The sequence below is a fragment of the Diaphorina citri genome, unplaced genomic scaffold (assembly GCF_000475195.1).
Source record: "Diaphorina citri unplaced genomic scaffold, Diaci psyllid genome assembly version 1.1 scaffold221, whole genome shotgun sequence".
NCBI classification, from domain to species: domain Eukaryota; kingdom Metazoa; phylum Arthropoda; class Insecta; order Hemiptera; family Psyllidae; genus Diaphorina; species Diaphorina citri.
In genome coordinates this window covers 67064-84903 of record NW_007377658.1, presented here as the reverse complement: position 1 = coordinate 84903, position 17840 = coordinate 67064, and the positions used below count along the sequence as shown (strand labels likewise).

Sequence of the window (17840 nt, the reverse complement as noted above, 5' to 3'; positions counted from 1 at the left end):
TTTTGTTGGAAGGTGTGTAATTTTTTTTTCCAAACGCGAGCAAAAAAAAAAAAAAAAAAAAAAAAAAAAAAAAAAATCGACTACCGGGAATTGAACCCAGAAACTCCGACTTGCAAGCCTGGTGTGATTCTCGTCCACGGAGGTTGCGTCCTATTTAATTAAGTAGGTATTGAGATACCTTTATCCTCAACCCGATTAACACTTTATTTATTTATTTTATTACGCGTAACTTTCATCCAATTAACATGTTTTGTTCTCGTTTCTCTTCTTCAGCTGCACGCCAAGTTCGATAAGCTCAAGAAAGACCACGCTGATGAGAAGAAACGACTGGAGGATGCGCGGAAAAAGCTGGAGGAAGATCTACTCGAGTTTAACAGGAGGAAACAACAGATGGCGACCATGTCCGGGAGTCACACTCTAACCCTGGGCAAGAGCAAGAAGAAGTAAAGAGATGATGCTGAGAAAAACGTACTTACTTTCCTTGATGACAAGGCAAAAACTGGAGCACCTACTCCCCTAAGGCCGGCAACTCACTATCAGGTAGACCTGACAGGCGGACCTGTTCAGACATATCTGTCAGGTCTACCTAGTGAATGGTCGGCATAAAAGGAATACGACATTCCTTTCCTTTTGGAAACTGAGACACTTTTCAGAAGCTCATTTCCCCTCTTTTGGTGTGGTGGCGCCTGTACTAAATCATGGGAAAACCAAAATGACGCGACATCTTCAAGAGAGAAAATTATTTCCGTTTTCGGAAGGAAAATACAGGCAAGAGCAAGAAGAAGTAAAGAGATGATGCTGAGAAAAACGTACTTACTTTCCTTGATGACAAGGCAAAAACTGGAGCACCTACTCCTAAGGCCGGCAACTCACTATCAGGTAGACCTGACAGGCGGACCTGTTCAGACATATCTGTCGGGTCTACCTAGTGAATGGTCGGCTTGAAAAGAATGTATTTTCCTTTTGGAAACTGAGACACTTTTCAGAAGCTCATTTCCCCTCTTTTGGTGTGGTGGCGCCTGTACTAAACCATGGGAAAACCAAAATGACGCGACATCTTCAAGAGAGAAAATCATTTCCGTTTTCGGAAGGAAAATACAGCTCAGCTTTGCGCATTCCAATTTGCAAAAACAATTGACATCACCTCGATTGTGGACTGGTTGAGTGATGACGTAAAACTGGACTCACTAATTGCGTGATTTATATTCTATGATCCTTCCGAAGGTCCGTACCAAATTTGGTAATTTCCTGAAAAATGCAGACCACAGGAGTCTAATGTAGCAGTTGTTTCATTGCTACGAAATAGAAACGGTGGTGAAAAACTTTTTTTTCTTCTCAAGTCAAGTATAGAATAGGTAGTAAGGATGATTGTGTTAAATCTATATGACTAAATGATACCACGACAAAATTAATGGAACCTATTTCTAATTAATATACAAAGCGGGAGGAAAAAAATTGCGTGAACCTCACACGACGAATATTTAAATTTAAATGTAAATATTACATTGCGTAAAATGAGAGGAAAACCTATACATAAAGGTTTAGAAATTAATGTTATTGTAGTCAAATTCTACGATGAATTTATAAATGTAAATGCAGCTTCTTTGTGTTATTATGTCACAACACGCTCCGATGAATATTTACCATTGAAAATCACTCTTGTAACATACCTGGAACATAAGAGAGACAAGGAACAATTATTATACTGTTATTGGACAGAGCATTGTATAATACCTTTCGTATAAATGGATTACTTTATTTACTTAGTTTTGTGTAAATGCAGTTTCTTTGTGTTATTATGTCATACCTTTGGTGCTCACTGCAGCATTGTAGGATTTTTCCATATCTCAATAATCCTAAAATCCAATGTTTACCTACCATGCTGGCACCGGTCGCTATGCGCATTATATTACATAGCTACTCATTTTCCTCGCGAGGCTGAGTGGGCCCCGCAACAGCCAGTCACGGTATCAATCATTTGCATGATACAAATTTCTTGACCCCGCTGGGAATCGGACCCGGGTCTCCCGGGTGCAAGGCGAGCGCAGTGACCACTACGCCATGGGAGCTGACCGATGGGTGCTTTGATGCTTTCTTCATTTGACAATCTAACGGTCCATGTTTTATTTGAACTGTGTGTTGTTTACCTTCTAGTATGTGTGTGTCCTTTGTACTAGGGCCGAACGAGATGTGACTGTGTACCTATTTGTAAGGCCCCGCAACAGCCAGTCACGGTATCAATCATTTGCATGATACAAATTTCTTGACCCCGCCGGGAATCGAACCCGGGTCTCCCGCGTATAGCAGTACGATGAATTTATGTCAGGGGTGAAGTGATAGAGATTGCCCTAGGCATCATTGGATAGTTTTAGGAAAATAAAGTTCAGTCCCTAAGAAGTTACGTCTACGTCTTTGAATAAAACTGTTGTCAATTAATGTCAAGAATTGACCATTATTAGGCCATTTTCTTGCTGAATAAAACTAATAATGTCTTTATTCAAACTTCTTAGATCATTAGTTACGTCTTTATTAGAACTTTAGTAGGATCACAGGATATGGTAGAGTGACAAATTATCTGGCAAAAATTTGACGCCATAGGTGTGTTAAATCTTAATTGTATTGGTCATTTTAATCGTGTATTGGTCATTTTAATAAAGACCGATCACACGGTATGGAAGAAAAAATCGTCATGGCCGCGTTCACATCACTCATGGTCTCATCGTCCGTGGGAAACTCGTAGATGTGCACGCCGTTCGATGTCAGCTCCGTCATGATATTTGTCTGAAACCCGGGGGAAAATTAAGAGAAATGTTATTATAATTCGGTAAAACTAAACTCACGTGGGAGAAAAAAGTAAAAAAAGACCCGAGAACATTACTTTCCTTCCTAGAGGATAAGGAAAGAAACGGTTGAACTGACTTTTTTCAATATCATTTCTCCTTTTTTTTTTAATATCAATACTGATTGCTTTCAGGGGTTATACGCTTTTTCCGGAGTGAAATTCCATGACTTTTACGGAAAAAATCCACGAGTTTTCCAGAAAATTAGGGGGTGGAGGTACTTTAAAATCAGTAATATCACGCCTTCATTTAAATAAAATATGCAATATGCAGAACGTCAAGGAATGTGAGGGGAAATGCGCCGCAGGCCGTTTTTCGGGAGAAAAAAACTTGATATTTAAATTGAACATTTTTAATTTTTGTTCCCAGTTCAGCTGGCTTCCTCTTAACTTATCTGATATTATAGGATATACGGAGTGACCAACTTTCTTAAGTCAGCAGCGATAGCAAGTTGAAAGGCTGTACAAGTTTAACATGGATCAAAACAAAGTTGTGGTTAAGTTATCCGGATTGCTGAACATTGACCATCTGGGAATCACGTGAAGGCTGGATCAAGTGGAGGGTAAAACCCGGGTTTTACTTACCTTAAACTTTTGCAATTCACTCTTGGAGATCGTATCTGCCTTGGCAATGATAGGAATGATGTTCACTTTAGAATCCAACTTCTTCATGCATACCAGATCTAGTGACTTTAAACTGGAATCAAGTAAACAAAACCAAGTTAAACAAACCCCATACAAATATGAAATGATCTAGGATTGCAAAGGCTATACAGTCAACTCTAGAAATCAATTACAAAAAGAGCTCCACCGGAGATACCAAAAGCCTGATAGGGACCAAAATCTAATGAACAAGCATGCTTTAGTGCAGCACTGCAGCATCCTACATGATGTTGCCTCAATTTTATCAAAATGAAAATATTTGTTAATGTTACACACGGCATAGACCAACTAAAATGTTTGTCTATGCCGTGTGTAACATTTTTGTTCACTCATTAAAATCGCCGTTGGCACTGGCTTATGGTATTGGTGAAATGGCTCGTCAGTTAAAGTGTTAAAAGTGCAGTAAAATTACACTATGAAGCATGCTTGTCCAAGACCATATCAATACTATGCAAAATATTTGAAGCATTCTGCCTCATGTTGAGCGTTGATTAAGTTGGTTTTGAAGCATGCTTTAGTGCAGCACTGCAGCATCCTACATGATGATGTTGAGCGTTGATTAAGTTGGTTTTGAAGCATGCTTTAGTGCAGCACTGCAGCATCCTACATGATGATGCCTCAATATAATTGAGCCTTCTCTATAACTCACCCATGTCCTGTGGGGCATATGAAATACAAGCATACATGTATCCTGTTATCATGGTAGGTGTTGAGGGAGCGTTTGATTTTGAGTTCTTCTTGTAGGTAAGCTTCGAACTGGTTGTCAATGTAATCCACTATGGATTTGAAGCTGTCTTCCTTGTTGATTTGATCTCCATAACCCACGGTATCAACAATTGTCAACTGAGAAAAAAATTGTTGAAAGTAAAATAGTGAAAATATTCGAAAATAAAAATGGAAAAACCTAGGAGAATCTCTGAAATAGGAGAAGGAGTAGAAGAAGAAGGAAGAGGAGAACGGAACAATCGAAATAGGTAGAGAAAGGAAGAAAGCTACCTTCCCGTTCTTTCTTTTGCTCTTTTCCTCCTCTTCCTTCTTCTTTTTCACCTCCTCCATCTCCATCTCCTTTTCTTCCTCTTCATTGAACCCATAACTTCGGGTTAGAGGTACTTTTCGGTCCGCTTCGGCCAAGATGAACAAAGCAAATTGTTCATCCGTGGCACAAGCACTTGCTTTTATGGATGAATATACTTATATTAATTCCTGTCTGGCCGAGAGACTATAAACAGAGAGTAGATCAGTGTCTAGCAAGGGGACGATAAACAGAAAGTAGACTAGTCCAAATTTCCTTATGCTATAAGCTATATCAATGGCGAAAGTTGAGTGCGAAGGGCATCCCCTCGGAAAATTTTGTTTAGCCAAAACCAGTTGACCTCAAAGCTGGTTGAGAGGCCGACGACAAACGCCGACCCAATCTGAACATGGGAAAAGGCGAAGAGTAAGAAAAAGGAGAAGATATGTACTTGTATTAATTCCGTGTTGTTCCATCTACATGTTCAATAATTATTATTAATAATAATAAATGGAAACTAAAAAATAATAATAAAAATCCATTACCTTGAGTTTAACGTTGTTTTCTTGCAGTTCATAGGTGTGTGCTTTCAATTTAACCGAAGGGAGCGAGTGAGGGGAAGGTGTAGATTCGAAACTCGTGTTGAACAGAGAGTCCATGAGCGTGGATTTACCCAAACCCGTCTCGCCTGAAATGAAAACAAACATCAAGTCGTAAACAAGTGGAATAATATTACATTAGCTATTTACAGGGTTTATACGCTTTTCCCGGAATGAAATTCCATGACTTTTCCAGGAAATTAGGGGGTGGTGTTCTCGTGTTGACCCAGCACCTAAATGGGGAGTATTGTGCCTCTTCTTACATAGGTGTGTGCTTTCAATTTAACCGAAGGGAGCGAGTGAGGGGAAGGTGTAGATTCGAAACTCGTGTTGAACAGAGAGTCCATGAGTGTGGATTTACCCAAACCCGTCTCTCCTGAAATGAAAACAAACATCAAGTCGTAAACAAGTGGAATAATATTAGCTATATACAGGGTTTATACGCTTTTCCCGGAATGAAATTCCATGACTTTTCCAGGAAATTAGGGGGCGGAGGTACTTCAAGATCAGTAAAATTACCCCTTTATTCAAATAAAATATGCCATATGTAGAACGTCGAGGAATATGAGGGGGAATGCGCCGCAGGCCGTTTTTCGGAAAAAACTTGATGTTTAATTTGAACATTTTTAATTTTTGACCGGGTGGGCAAATCAAAAAAAAAAAAAAAAAAAAAAAAAAAAAAAAAAAAAAATATGCAATATGTAGAACGGCAAGGAATATGAGGGGGAATGCGCCGCAGGCCGTTTTTCGGAAAACTTGATGTTTAATTTGAACATTTTTAATTTTTGACCGGGTGGCAAATCCCATGACTTTTCCAGGTTTTCTTTAAATTTTCACGATTTTCCATGACTTGTTGGCCGATTTTCAGATTTCATGACTTTTCCAGTTTTTCCGGGTCGCGTATAAACCCTGTATTTACCAATGTCCCTTAAATCCAAGTTAGCTTCTTAGTTAAGAGGCCCGTCCCACTGTCGTCCAGAAAGAAAAAAATAGTCTCGTGTGTAGTGGGAATACTCTCATTTATACATTGCCCACAGGACATTCGGTAAAAATCGGATGAAACTCGTGGGAAGAGGCCTTCATCAGCTTGGAGAGTAGCGTCCCTGCCTTGTAACTTGTATCGGTAATGTAGTACTTGTCTGGTATCATCTGTGGTAGCAAGAAAGTTATTGGCTCTTATTTACATGTACTTATGTCCACTCAAGTACTTTTTTACTTTTTTTTTAAATCGTTTATTGATGTTCATGTACTTTAACTTGAATCTTGCCGATCTTTTATCCTAAATCAATTTTCTTTCTGAGCAACCTTCGTGGCCGAGTGGGTATCACACTAGGCTTAAACGCCGAAGGTCCCGGGTTTGACTCCCGGCGGTTTTTTCGGCCTGCGCTTTAAGTTCGGGTGTACTCAGCCTTGTGAGGACAATTGAGTAGGTACTTTAATCGAGTAGGTGATCTTACTCTTGTGACTAAATTTTGAGTCACTTACCGGACCGATGAACTCGCGTTCACTTATGTATTTTGGATCACAGCGGGATTTTTTACCTAATAGTTATGTTTAAGTATTAAAAACGTGTATTTTCGCACCAACCTAATTAGCCTGGAAGGTAGTGTTTAGGCGCGGGTTCGATTTTCGCCCGGGGCAAACTTTATCCTAAACAAACAAGGTTCGTTCTCGGAACGGCTGGATTTCTCCTATCCCGCTTTCCTCTTCTTCGATTTCGAGACAATTGTTGTATTTTATTTAACATCTTGCAGGACATGTTGGCTTCGACTCATTACCGGATCAGTTGGTTAATAAATCTGTACTGTCGGGCTTTATCTTCAACATACTATGTATAGGTGAGTTTTTTTAAAGAGGTTTGATAAAGGGAACTGTAATAGAGAAGGTGTTATTTGTTGTATTTTCACCAACCTAATTAGCCTGGAAGGTAGTGTTTAGGCGCGGGTTCGATTTTCGCCCGGGGCAAACTTTATCCTAAACAAACAAGGTTCGGTCTCGGAACGGCTGGATTTCTCCTATCCCGCTTTCCTCTTCTTCGATTTCGAGACAATTGTTGCATTTTATTTAACATTTAACCGTAAACCGAAATTTGTATTTTCATTTTGATTATTTCCAGAATGACAACAAAGTGACAGAGGCGCTACGCACACTCAAACTCTCAGGACATGTTGGCTTCGACTCATTACCGGATCAGTTGGTTAATAAATCTGTACTGTCGGGCTTTATCTTCAACATACTATGTATAGGTAAGTTTTTTTAAAGAGGTTTGATAAAGGGAACTGTAATAGCGAAGGTGTTACTTGTTGTATTTCCGGTAATGAGTCGAAGCCAACATGTCCTGAGAGTTTGAGTGTGCGTAGCGCCTCTGTCACTTTGTTGTCATTCTGGAAATAATCAAAAGAAAATACACGTTTTTAATACTTGAACATGACTATTAAAAATCCTACTGTGATCCAAAATACATCTGTGTACGCGGGTTCATCGGTCCGGTAAGTGACTCAAAATTTAGTCACAAGAGTAAGATCACCTACTCGATTAAAGTAGCTACTCAATTGTCCTCACAAGGCTGAGTACACCCGAACTTAAAGCGCAGGCCAAAAAAACCGCCGGGAGTCGAACCTGGGACCTTCGGCGTTTAAGCCTAGTGGGACCTTCGGCGTTTAACCCACTCGGGCACGAAGGTTGCTCAGAAAGAAATTGATTTAGGATAAAAGATCGGCAAGATTCAAGTTAAAGTACATGAACATCAATAAACGATTTAAAAAAAAAAGTAAAACAGTACTTGAGTGGACATAAGTACATGTAAATGTGTCTCTTCTCGCCCATCTGATGAGAGGCATACTACGGGATGGGCATGCTACGACACAGGCCACGTGCGTCTAATGTAGCAGTTGTTCCATTGCTGCGAAATAAAAACGGCGGTGGAACACTCATCTTTTTTTTTTTTTTTTCAAAGCCAGCTGAACTGAGAACAAACCTCGCCAGTTTAGAATAAAGTTCGCTCCTGGCAGGAATCAAACCCGCGAGCTAGCGCTTACAAGGCAGGTCTTTGGTTTTCTTGACTCTCTTTAAAGCCAGGGTTTATACGCTACCTGGAAAAACTGGAAAAGTCATGGAATCTGAAAATTGGCCAAAAAGTCATGGACCTGGTCAAAAATTAAAAATGTTCAATTTAAATATCAAGTTTTTTTTCGAAAAACGGCCTGCGGCGCATTCCCCCTCACATTCCTTGACGTTCTGCATATTGCATATTTTATTTATGAAGGCGTAATATTACTGATTTTTAAGTACCTCCACCCCCTAATTTTCTGGAAAACTCGTGGAATTTTTCCGGAAAAGTCATGGAATTTCACTCCGGAAAAAGCGTATAACCCCTGAAAGCAATCAGTATTGATATTGAAAAAGAAAGAAAGAAGAAATGATATTGAAAAAAGTCAGTCCAACCCTTTTTACTTTCCTCATCCTCTAGGAAGGAAAGTAATGTTCTCGGGTCATTTTTTTTACTGTTTTCTACCACGTGAGTTTGGTTTTACCGAATTATAATAACATTTCTCTTATTTCCCCCCGGGTTTCAGACAAACATCATGACGGAGCTGACATCGAACGGCGTGCACATCTACGAGTTTCCCACGGACGATGAGACCATGAGTGATGTGAACGCGGCCATGAATCAACATCTGCCATTCGCTGTGGTCGGGTCTACGGAGTTCGTCAAGGTGGGAAACAAGATGATGCGATCCCGACAATACCCCTGGGGTACCGTACAAGGTGAGTTCATTTTTTCTTCTTTTTAAGAATGTTGAGAGAGTACAAGGTGAGTTTGTTTTTTCTTCTTTTTAAGAATGTTGAGAGAGTGGAAGGGAGGGGGAGAAGAGGGCGAGGTAGACCGAAGACAGGGTGGAAAGATTGTGTGAATCAAGGACAGACCTTCGGCTTGCAAGCCTAGTGTGATACCCACTCGGGCACGAAGGTTGCTCAGAAAGAAAATTGATTTAAGATAAAAGATCGGCAAGATTCAAGTTAAAGTACATGAACATCAATAAACGATTAAAAAAAAAAGTAAAAAAGTACTTGAGTGGACATAAGTACATGTAAATAAGAGCCAATAACTTTCTTGCTACCACAGATGATACCAGACAAGTACAAGTACTACATTACCGATAAGGGTTTTATCTTCTCAATCAACTGAATCGAACGGAAATAAAAGCAGAAGATTCAACTTCAATGCGTGATTTATTGATTGATTGGTTTATGCTCATACCTACAGGGTATGTCACAGACTCAGAACTTCAATATGGTCAGCATTTCATTACATACAGGATATTCCAAAAATTTGCACCCACAGTCAACAGTTTGTTAGTTTAAACCCAGATTTAATTGAAGTTCACCCTTCTAATAATGTATACCTAGGCAGTGTAACCTATTATGTTCAAAAGTTAATTTACAAGATATCTGAATACCAAAAAAAAGTATAGAAGTTATTAAAGAAGAAAATATTAAAGTGAAAATAATAAAAGTAAAATAATAAAGAGAGGCTTTCCTCCAGTAAAATTGAAGTGAAAATAATTTACACCAAAAGACAATAAAATTATACTCGTACAAGTACCTTATATCTAAAGAGTGAAATAAAATAAAAACAAATAAAAAACACCAAAAATTAAACCCATAAATAGGCTATAGAAAGTAAAAACTAAGCCTAGGTACTAATCTATTTATTCTATTTAAAGTTGGGTGGAAGAGCTCCTCCTGGAGAACCCTGCCACTTGAAAAAGCCATTTAAAAAAGTTGTAAAACAAAAAAGTTAATAGTCCCAAAAGCTCATTTACGAGTATTCACCGAAAAAAAAGGGTCCGTTTTACAGCAACACCTCAAAAGTACCTCGAAAAAGGCCCGGATTCAAGAGGGGAAAAGGTCTCTTTTTCAGCCAGGTCCAAAAAGGTTCCTTTTGGTCGAAGCCAAGACTAAAAAAAAAAAAACTCGGGGTCGAAAAAGGTCCCTTTTTTAGGCAAGACCCAAAAAAAAAACCTTGGGGTTAGAAAAAGGTTCCTTTTTTAACCACGCCCCCCAAAAGTACAACCGAGTCCCGTACATATGGCTGGGGTTTACCTCGGGCACATTCTCTTTATCACTCTGATAGAACTCTTCGTCCGTGACGTGTGGACTTGTCTCGTCCAAAGCATCGTCCACACTGAAGTTATTCTCCACGCCCGAGTCCAGAGATTTGCTGTCCGCGGCTTGTTGGTCCCGGTGATTTGGGTCCGGTGTAATCGGATCCATGATTTTTTTGAGGTTCACAAGAATGATGTCGGAGTTTTTAGAGGTTCACAAGAATGATGTCGGAGTTTTTAGAGGTTCACAAGAATGACTTCGGAGTTTTTAGAGGTTTACAAGGATTCTCTTCGAGTTTTTAGTTTAGAATAATTATTTCGGTATTTTTATAGGTTTCTAAAAATTCTGCCGAAGTTAGAGTTAGAGGTTCAAAAGAGTTCTTTGGGTATATTTATGGGTTTACTACAGAGATCTCAAAGTCTTTTGGAGGATTTACAAAAGTCAATATTTTAAGTTGTTCACAAGAACAGACTATCTTCTTATTTTTGGAGTTTTACTTTAGTTATGCGAGTACCTATTATAATTATTAGAGATTTACTAGTTATTTTCTAGAAATCTAGAATCTAGGGGTTTATAAGAATACCTTTCGTACCTATTCTTAGAAGTTTACTAAAATTTATATGATTATTATCATGTACCCACACAAGTTAGCACGTTTCAAGGGGTTTTTAGGAATTGTATCCGTATTTCAAAAGGTACACGAAATTTAGGCACCTATAAGTACTTCGTATTTTCAGACATTTTTTGTAAGTGTTTTCAAAAGATTCACAAATTTTCTCTCACAATTTTCAAGATTGACCTATCCCACTTGAGTTTAGCACTTGAAACAGAGAACTATTGAGCACATACAGAGAACTAAGTAACTATACAATCTATGAATTTGTCACCTCTTCCCGAGCTAATTATTATAACAACTCTCAGACGAAAACAACTGTTGTAGGACGGTTTAAAATAATAGTAAAAAAAAACCGCTCACAGACACAGATGACTAAAACAACACTTGTTTACTCTCACTAGTACTACAATCAAGGAATCAAGTTGTGATAAATACAGGCGGGCAAATGCATTTGGTCCTTTTCGTATTTTCAGACATTTTTTGTAAGTGTTTTCAAAAGATTCACAAATTTTCTCTCACAATTTTCAAGATTGACCTATCCCACTTGAGGTTAGCACTTGAAACAGAGAACTATTGAGCACATATAGAGAACCAAGTAACTATGCAATCTATATGCATTTGTCACCTCTTCCCGAGCTAATTATTATAACAACTCTCAGACGAAAACAACTGTTGTAGGACGGTTTAAAATAATAGTAAAAAAAAACCGCTCACAGACACAGATGACTAAAACAACACTTGTTTACTCTCACTAGTACTACAATCAAGGAATCAAGTTGTGATAAATACAGGCGGGCAAATGCATTTGGTCCTTTCCGGTGTCATTTATGTTAGAAACATTCACTTATCTCGGTAAAAATATAAATAGGGCATATAATATTTAAGTACATAATTCAAAGAACCCCTTTGATTTCACTTTTATCATCAGGAAAAGAAAAATGTATACCCGCCGTCCCTACTGATTAAATTCCAAATTTGTTCATAATAAAATTCCATTATTACACAGATATTATTATCTAATGAAAAAGTTCAAAGAGTTGTGACGTCAGATTTCACGTCAAAATGCACAGAAACGCTTGCGCACAAACAAACGAAGCGGGAGTTATGAATTATGACGTCATCGCCTACGGGAACGTATGCCGTGACGTCAAACTTCCCGATTTACCAGTATTTTTTAAATCGATTTATCTCGGTATCTAGAAATTGTAGAAGAAAAAGAAAAATTCCATTGGTCCTAATTTTTTCTGCTCTATTGGCTATGACTCACCCTTGGGAATACGTCAGATTTCACGTCAAAATGCGCAGAAACGCTTGCGCACAAACAAACAAAGCGGGAGTCATGAATTATGACGTCATCGCCTACGGTAGCGTATGCCGTGACATCAAACTTACCGGTATTTTTTAGATCGATTTATCTCGGTATCTAGAAGTCGTAGAGGAAAAAGAAAAGTTCCGTTGGTCCTCATTTTTCCTGCTCTATGACTTTGAAACATCACCCAAGACCCAAGTAAGCGCAACTGATCTATTCTAAATCATGACGTTTTGGGTCGAGAAGATTGGAACACATCACATGCCTTCAAGCACATATACAAAGGTGTTTTTCCCAAGTCAATATTGACTTCTAAGAAAAACTGTTATACTTTTCAACGCTGAATGAAATAACTTCTCACACAATAAAATATTGTTATGAAAAGCCCATTCATTCAACGATTTTTTTTTTCTACAAGTTTGATAGAGAGAACTGTAACAATGGAGATCTTATCGGAGGACAAGACAGGAGAAAGCCAGCCGTTCTCAGAACGAACCTTACCTGTTGAGGATGAATCAATCAGAATCATTTTTTTCTAATGCCGGCCACTCACGCTTACATGTTCCGACTATTGGACAGATAAAGTTCGCCCCGGGTGGGACCTGGCGCGTACAAGGCAGGCGCGTCGCTATCTCCAAGCTAAAGAGGCTGGCTGAATGGAGGAGTTGCAATTGGAAAAATATTATTAATAAAAGGTCGATTCCTACGTAAAAAGTTGTGAAAAATCCGAATCTGAGGTCAAAACTCCGAAAAAGTAACTTTAAAAGGTCGAAAATTCAATTTTTAATTGCCGTTCTAATGAAAAAGTTCAAAGAGTTGTGACGTCAGATTTCACGTCAAAATGCGCAGAAACGCTTGCGCACAAACAAACGAAGCGGGAGTCATGAATTATGACGTCATCGCCTACGGGAGCGTATGCCGTAACGTCAAAGTTTACGATTTACCGGTATTTTTTAAATCAATTTATCTCGGTATCTCGAAGTCGTAGAAGAAAAAGAAAAATTCCGTTGGTCCTCATTTTTCCTGCTTTATGACTTTAAAACATCACCCAAGTAAGCGCAACTGATCTATTGGAAGCTTTTTTCATCAAAAACGTTCCGAAGGTTTGACAGGCCTATTTCTGTCAGACAGTCGAGTTGGAGTAGAAGAAAAAGAAAAATTCCGTTGGTCCTCATTTTTCCTGCTTTATGACTTTAAAACATCACCCAAGTAAGCGCAACTGATCTATTATAAACAAGGGATGCGTGAGGGTGTAAGCAAATAGTTGAAACCTATAAGTTGTAGTTGTTTTGTTATAGATAAATTTATGAAAGAAGTCAGTAGAGTAAAAATTTCTTAAATTCGGACCCCGTACCCAATTTGAGGAATTGTAAACAAGGGATGCGTGAGGGTGTAAGCAAATAGTTGAAACCTATAAGTTGTAATTGTTTTGTTAGAGATAAATTTATGAAAGAACTGAAAGAAGTCAGTAGAGTAAAAATGCTCTGTTTACAAACAAATATGCAAAACAGCGGTTTACATCGTTTGGTGAAAGAAAATTTCGGAAAAGTCATACCATTTTCCAGTAGTACAGGAATCGTACTCCTTATTGCCAATCAGTTGAATTTTGTGTAATCAGTTTTTTAGAAAATCCCCTATAATTTTAAGTCGTAGAAGAAAAAGAAAAATTCCGTTGGTCCTCATTTTTCCTGCTTTATGACTTTAAAACATCACCCAAGTAAGCGCAACTGATATATTATAAACAAGGGATGCGTGAGGGTGTAAGCAAATAGTTGAAACCTATAAGTTGTAGTTGTTTTGCTATAGATAAATTTATGAAAGAAGTCAGTAGAGTAAAAATGGTGTTAACAAACTTATTAAAGGAAACGGATACGTAGGAATTGGTGTTGGGAAAACATTGATTTTTAGCGTTTATATATCACCTAACATTAACATAGATGAACATGAGACAGAGAGGATATTGGAAAACATCGCAATGGAAATCAATATATGGAATGGACAAAACGTGATAATCGGAGGTGACTTTAACGCTAAATCAACAGACTGGGGAAGCAGCAAAAACTTCAGAAGAGGTACTATCCTGAAAGAATGGATGGCCGAACAAAGACTATACCATTCCATGCTTCATATTTAATAAGTTTTATACAAGGAGTGAAAAGCACAGATCTTGTGTCTCTAGTCTTAAATTCGGACCCCGTACCCAATTTGAGGAATTGTAAACAAGGGATGCGTGAGGGTGTAAGCAAATAGTTGAAACCTAGAAGTTGTAGTTGTTTTGTTATAGATAAATTTATGAAAGAACTGAAAGAAGTCAGTAGAGTAAAAATGCTCTGTTTACAAACAATATTTTCTAACCATGTCTTTTATCAAACCAGTTTTTGAGACGTTTGATTCGTCCCAGCGTTCCATAATTTAAACATATTTGAAGTATGAACCAAAACTGACTTCTTTCAAAAATTTACAGTAAAGTATGAATGATATGTAGATACGAGTAATATGCATCATGAGCAGAGCAAGTCAAAAGTTACCCTTAAGAGTAAAGTGCCATCTAGAAGTCGGACAGACAAATTGGGAAGAATTTTACCTTAATGAAATATATGGGTTCAATGTCCTTATCTCTCCCTAGGTAATGCTAAAGTAAGGAGTATGACGGATAGACTTGGGTCAATCAATTTTTCCCCTGGCAAAACATATGGGTAAAAAAAATTCCCCTTAATTAACTTTTTTTTTTGGTCAGAGACCCAAAGTTTCATGTCAACATGAGACTGTATTAAAAAACACTCTACGTAATCATGTCAGATTTAAATATTCCTTTTATTTACTAACTGTGGGTCAATCAATTTTTCCCCTGGCAAAACATATGGGTAAAAAAATTCCCCTTAATTAACTTTTTTTTTTGGTCAGAGACCCAAAGTTTCATGTCAACATGAGACTGTAAGAAAAAACACTCTACGTAATCATGTCAGATTTAAATATTCCTTTTATTTACTAACTGTAAATTCAAGTTAGATTTATTTCCCCCCTTACTAAATGTAAATTCAAGTTAGATTTATTCCCCCTAGTAAAAGTCCCGTTATATCCGCAATAAAACTTACACATCTTCATTGATACAATAGGTGGGTTAAGCTTACCTCTAGTACAGTGAACAGTGGAATGTGCGGTGCTAGGAACCTAGTAAAAGTCCCGTTATATCCGCAATAAAACTTACACATCTTCATTGATACCTACTGATTGATACCATGGGTGGGTTAAGCTTACCTCTAGTACAGTGAACAGTGGAATGTGCGGTGCTAGGAATGAAATGTGAACAGCATGAGGTAGAAACCTGGGAGTTAGGAGAAGTACAGAGCTGAATGTTTGGTCCTTGTTGAATTGGGACGGAGAGGCTGTCATATCTGGAGGATCTGGAGGAGGAAAAAAAATTGAATTATTTATTAACTTGGATCGTATTTTAATGAGGAGAAGTACAGAGCTGAATGTTTGGTCCTTGTTGAATTGAGACGGAGAGGCTGTCATATCTGGAGGATCTGGAGGAGGTTCACAAAATTTTCATGCATTAATTATTTTATTTAGTATATTTACTGTTATTTCTCATTTTCGTTCATTTTTTTTAGGCAGGCCTTCGCGGGCCGCAAAAATGAGCTCCCGGGCCGCGGGTTGGACAAGCCTGGTTTAACATATGCATTTTAACCCCTAACCCATTTCTTCTTATTTTTCTTATGTTCTTATTACTACTATGTATGTACTTTAATAAATTTCTACTTTTAAGAGATCAATTTAGAAAGAAAAGGGGCCCTGGGTAAACTTACAGTGTAATGTCAGGTCCACATAAATTCTTGATAAAAAAGGAACATGTCTTTATGATTCTTTGTAGCCACTGCACCTCACCATGTCCAATGATTATTAGAATATGACCCATGTACTGAAGAAAGAAGAAAAAAACTAATTAAGAAAATTTTTGTAAATTTCACACCAGATAAAAACACCAAATATGTGCCTACCTAAGTAATTTGGTATCTCACCAAATTTTAAAAGAGTTTATTGGTATTCAGCACCTCCTCTTGATTAATTCTGAGAACTATTGTGATGTCCAATGTATTTAGGTTAGCTTTGCAGAAAGACTCCTTGGTATCTTTATTATTACCTTTGTTATAATATTGGTATCTTTAATTTAACAGAATTACCTCATCAAAGACTAGATTAATTCCATCATCACACTGAATGGAAATGTATGAGTTACTGAACTGCCATCCCATCACCCTGGCCGATGTCACAATGGGGGAAAAAATTTGAATAAGTTCATCTGTGCTGAGAGAATGATCATCTTTCTGCTGGAACAAAATTCAAACTTGCTTGGTAAGTATGAACCTAGGTATGGGAAATTTTCATGTAAATTTATAATGAAGAATGTCATTCAGGGAATCATTCCTAAAGGGGATAATATACATTTTTAGCCTGTTAACTACAAGACAATTTCTTTCTATCATGGGTTTTGGTAATTATGCAGAAGTCACGTCCGTGGAAAAGAAAAGCTCCTTTTTGTATTTAACCTAACCCTATAATAACACTGATCACTGCTCTAATTGTGAAAACTCCCTCTTGCGTTTAACCTAACCCTATAATAACACTGGTCACTGCTTGTTTGTGCCAGTTCCTTTGGTAGCAATATTCCATGGACGTGACTTCTGCCCAAGTACCGGGAGAAAAAAATGCTGGCTTTTATTTCATTTCTAATTTTTCCAAAGATAGGCAGCATAATTATTTTGTTACAAGTCTACCCTTTTTCAAAGCTTCCAGCCAGCTTAGTTGGCTTGAAGGGTAGATAGTCTGCCTTGCTGAGATTACTGTATCTCAACCAGATCAGCCATTATCAGGATCCTTTTGGGTCTACTATTTTACACAAAATTTCATAATTATAAGACAGTTGGCATCGCTCACAAGAGCTGTCCATGCCTCATCTTGGCATAATTTTTTTCTTCACATGCGTAGGCACTGAAAGCATGCTATCCTTGTATCTTCTTCATACAGTTACATAATCTGGGTGCTAGGTTCAAGCTTACCTCCTCTCTGTCAATGTTGAATCCTTCTTTCCTGGCATATTTTTTCAGGTGTTTTACAAAGCCAGGATCACATTTTGAATACATCACATCGTTCAATTGATCGAATATTAAAATACATTTCATTTTTAATCCAGTTTTAAAGAAATTCAAGGAAAAATTGATAAAAGCTCCAACTTTTTCGGACTTTGGTTTTGGGGGTGTTAAAAATTTGTTTACATTTCTCCCATGGCTAACTTCATGATTATTGATAAGAAAGCGATTCGACCAATGAAAAGAGAGATGAATGTAGTAACCAAAGAATTTGATTGGCAGATCACTTTTCATTTGATCAGTTTTTGATCACGGGAAAAAAATCGACCAGAGATAAGAGCATAGATGTGAAGCCAGCTATCAATTAAAAACGTTACTGCCGTGAAATGTATGCAATGGTGCAATCTCTCTGCTTAGTCTGCTTTGAGAGCTTGCAAGTCAAGCCTCAACTATCGATAGCGTTCGATAGTCAAAACTATCGATAGTTATCGATAGTGCTATCGATAGTTCTCCTCCTCTACTGCAAGCTCTCAAATCAGAGAATCTACAACATCGCGGGAAGAGAGGAATGATAATGTATATCACCAATGGCAGACGAAATAA

General features: G+C 37.9%; 3 protein-coding genes across 3 annotated transcripts in view; all 3 read right to left on the bottom strand.

Moving 5' to 3' along the window:
- LOC103506190 (septin-2) overlaps window positions 1-5198 on the bottom strand; it is a gene marked incomplete in the record, with an annotated part of 26330 nt that extends 21132 nt beyond the window's left edge. Inside the window, 4 exon segments of the mRNA XM_008470576.2 lie at window positions 2688-2781; window positions 3425-3536; window positions 4152-4345; window positions 5060-5198. Coding sequence (XP_008468798.2) covers window positions 2688-2781; window positions 3425-3536; window positions 4152-4345; window positions 5060-5173 — 514 coding nt within the window.
- Window positions 5199-6133: 935 nt separating this feature from the next.
- Window positions 6134-11080, bottom strand: LOC103506189. Its single transcript, XM_008470574.3, has 3 exons — window positions 10220-11080; window positions 7414-7497; window positions 6134-6262 (listed from the first exon to the last, which is right to left on the bottom strand). Exons 1-3 carry the CDS (start codon window positions 10388-10390, stop codon window positions 6134-6136), a joined length of 384 nt encoding a protein of 127 aa, XP_008468796.1. The 5' UTR covers window positions 10391-11080.
- A 3597-nt stretch (window positions 11081-14677) lies between these two features.
- LOC103506188 lies at window positions 14678-17586 on the bottom strand. Its single transcript, XM_008470573.3, has 6 exons — window positions 17208-17586; window positions 16332-16478; window positions 15957-16069; window positions 15616-15674; window positions 15406-15551; window positions 14678-14695 (listed from the first exon to the last, which is right to left on the bottom strand). Exons 1-6 carry the CDS (start codon window positions 17529-17531, stop codon window positions 14678-14680), a joined length of 807 nt encoding a protein of 268 aa, XP_008468795.2. The 5' UTR covers window positions 17532-17586.
- Window positions 17587-17840: the final 254 nt, after the last annotated feature.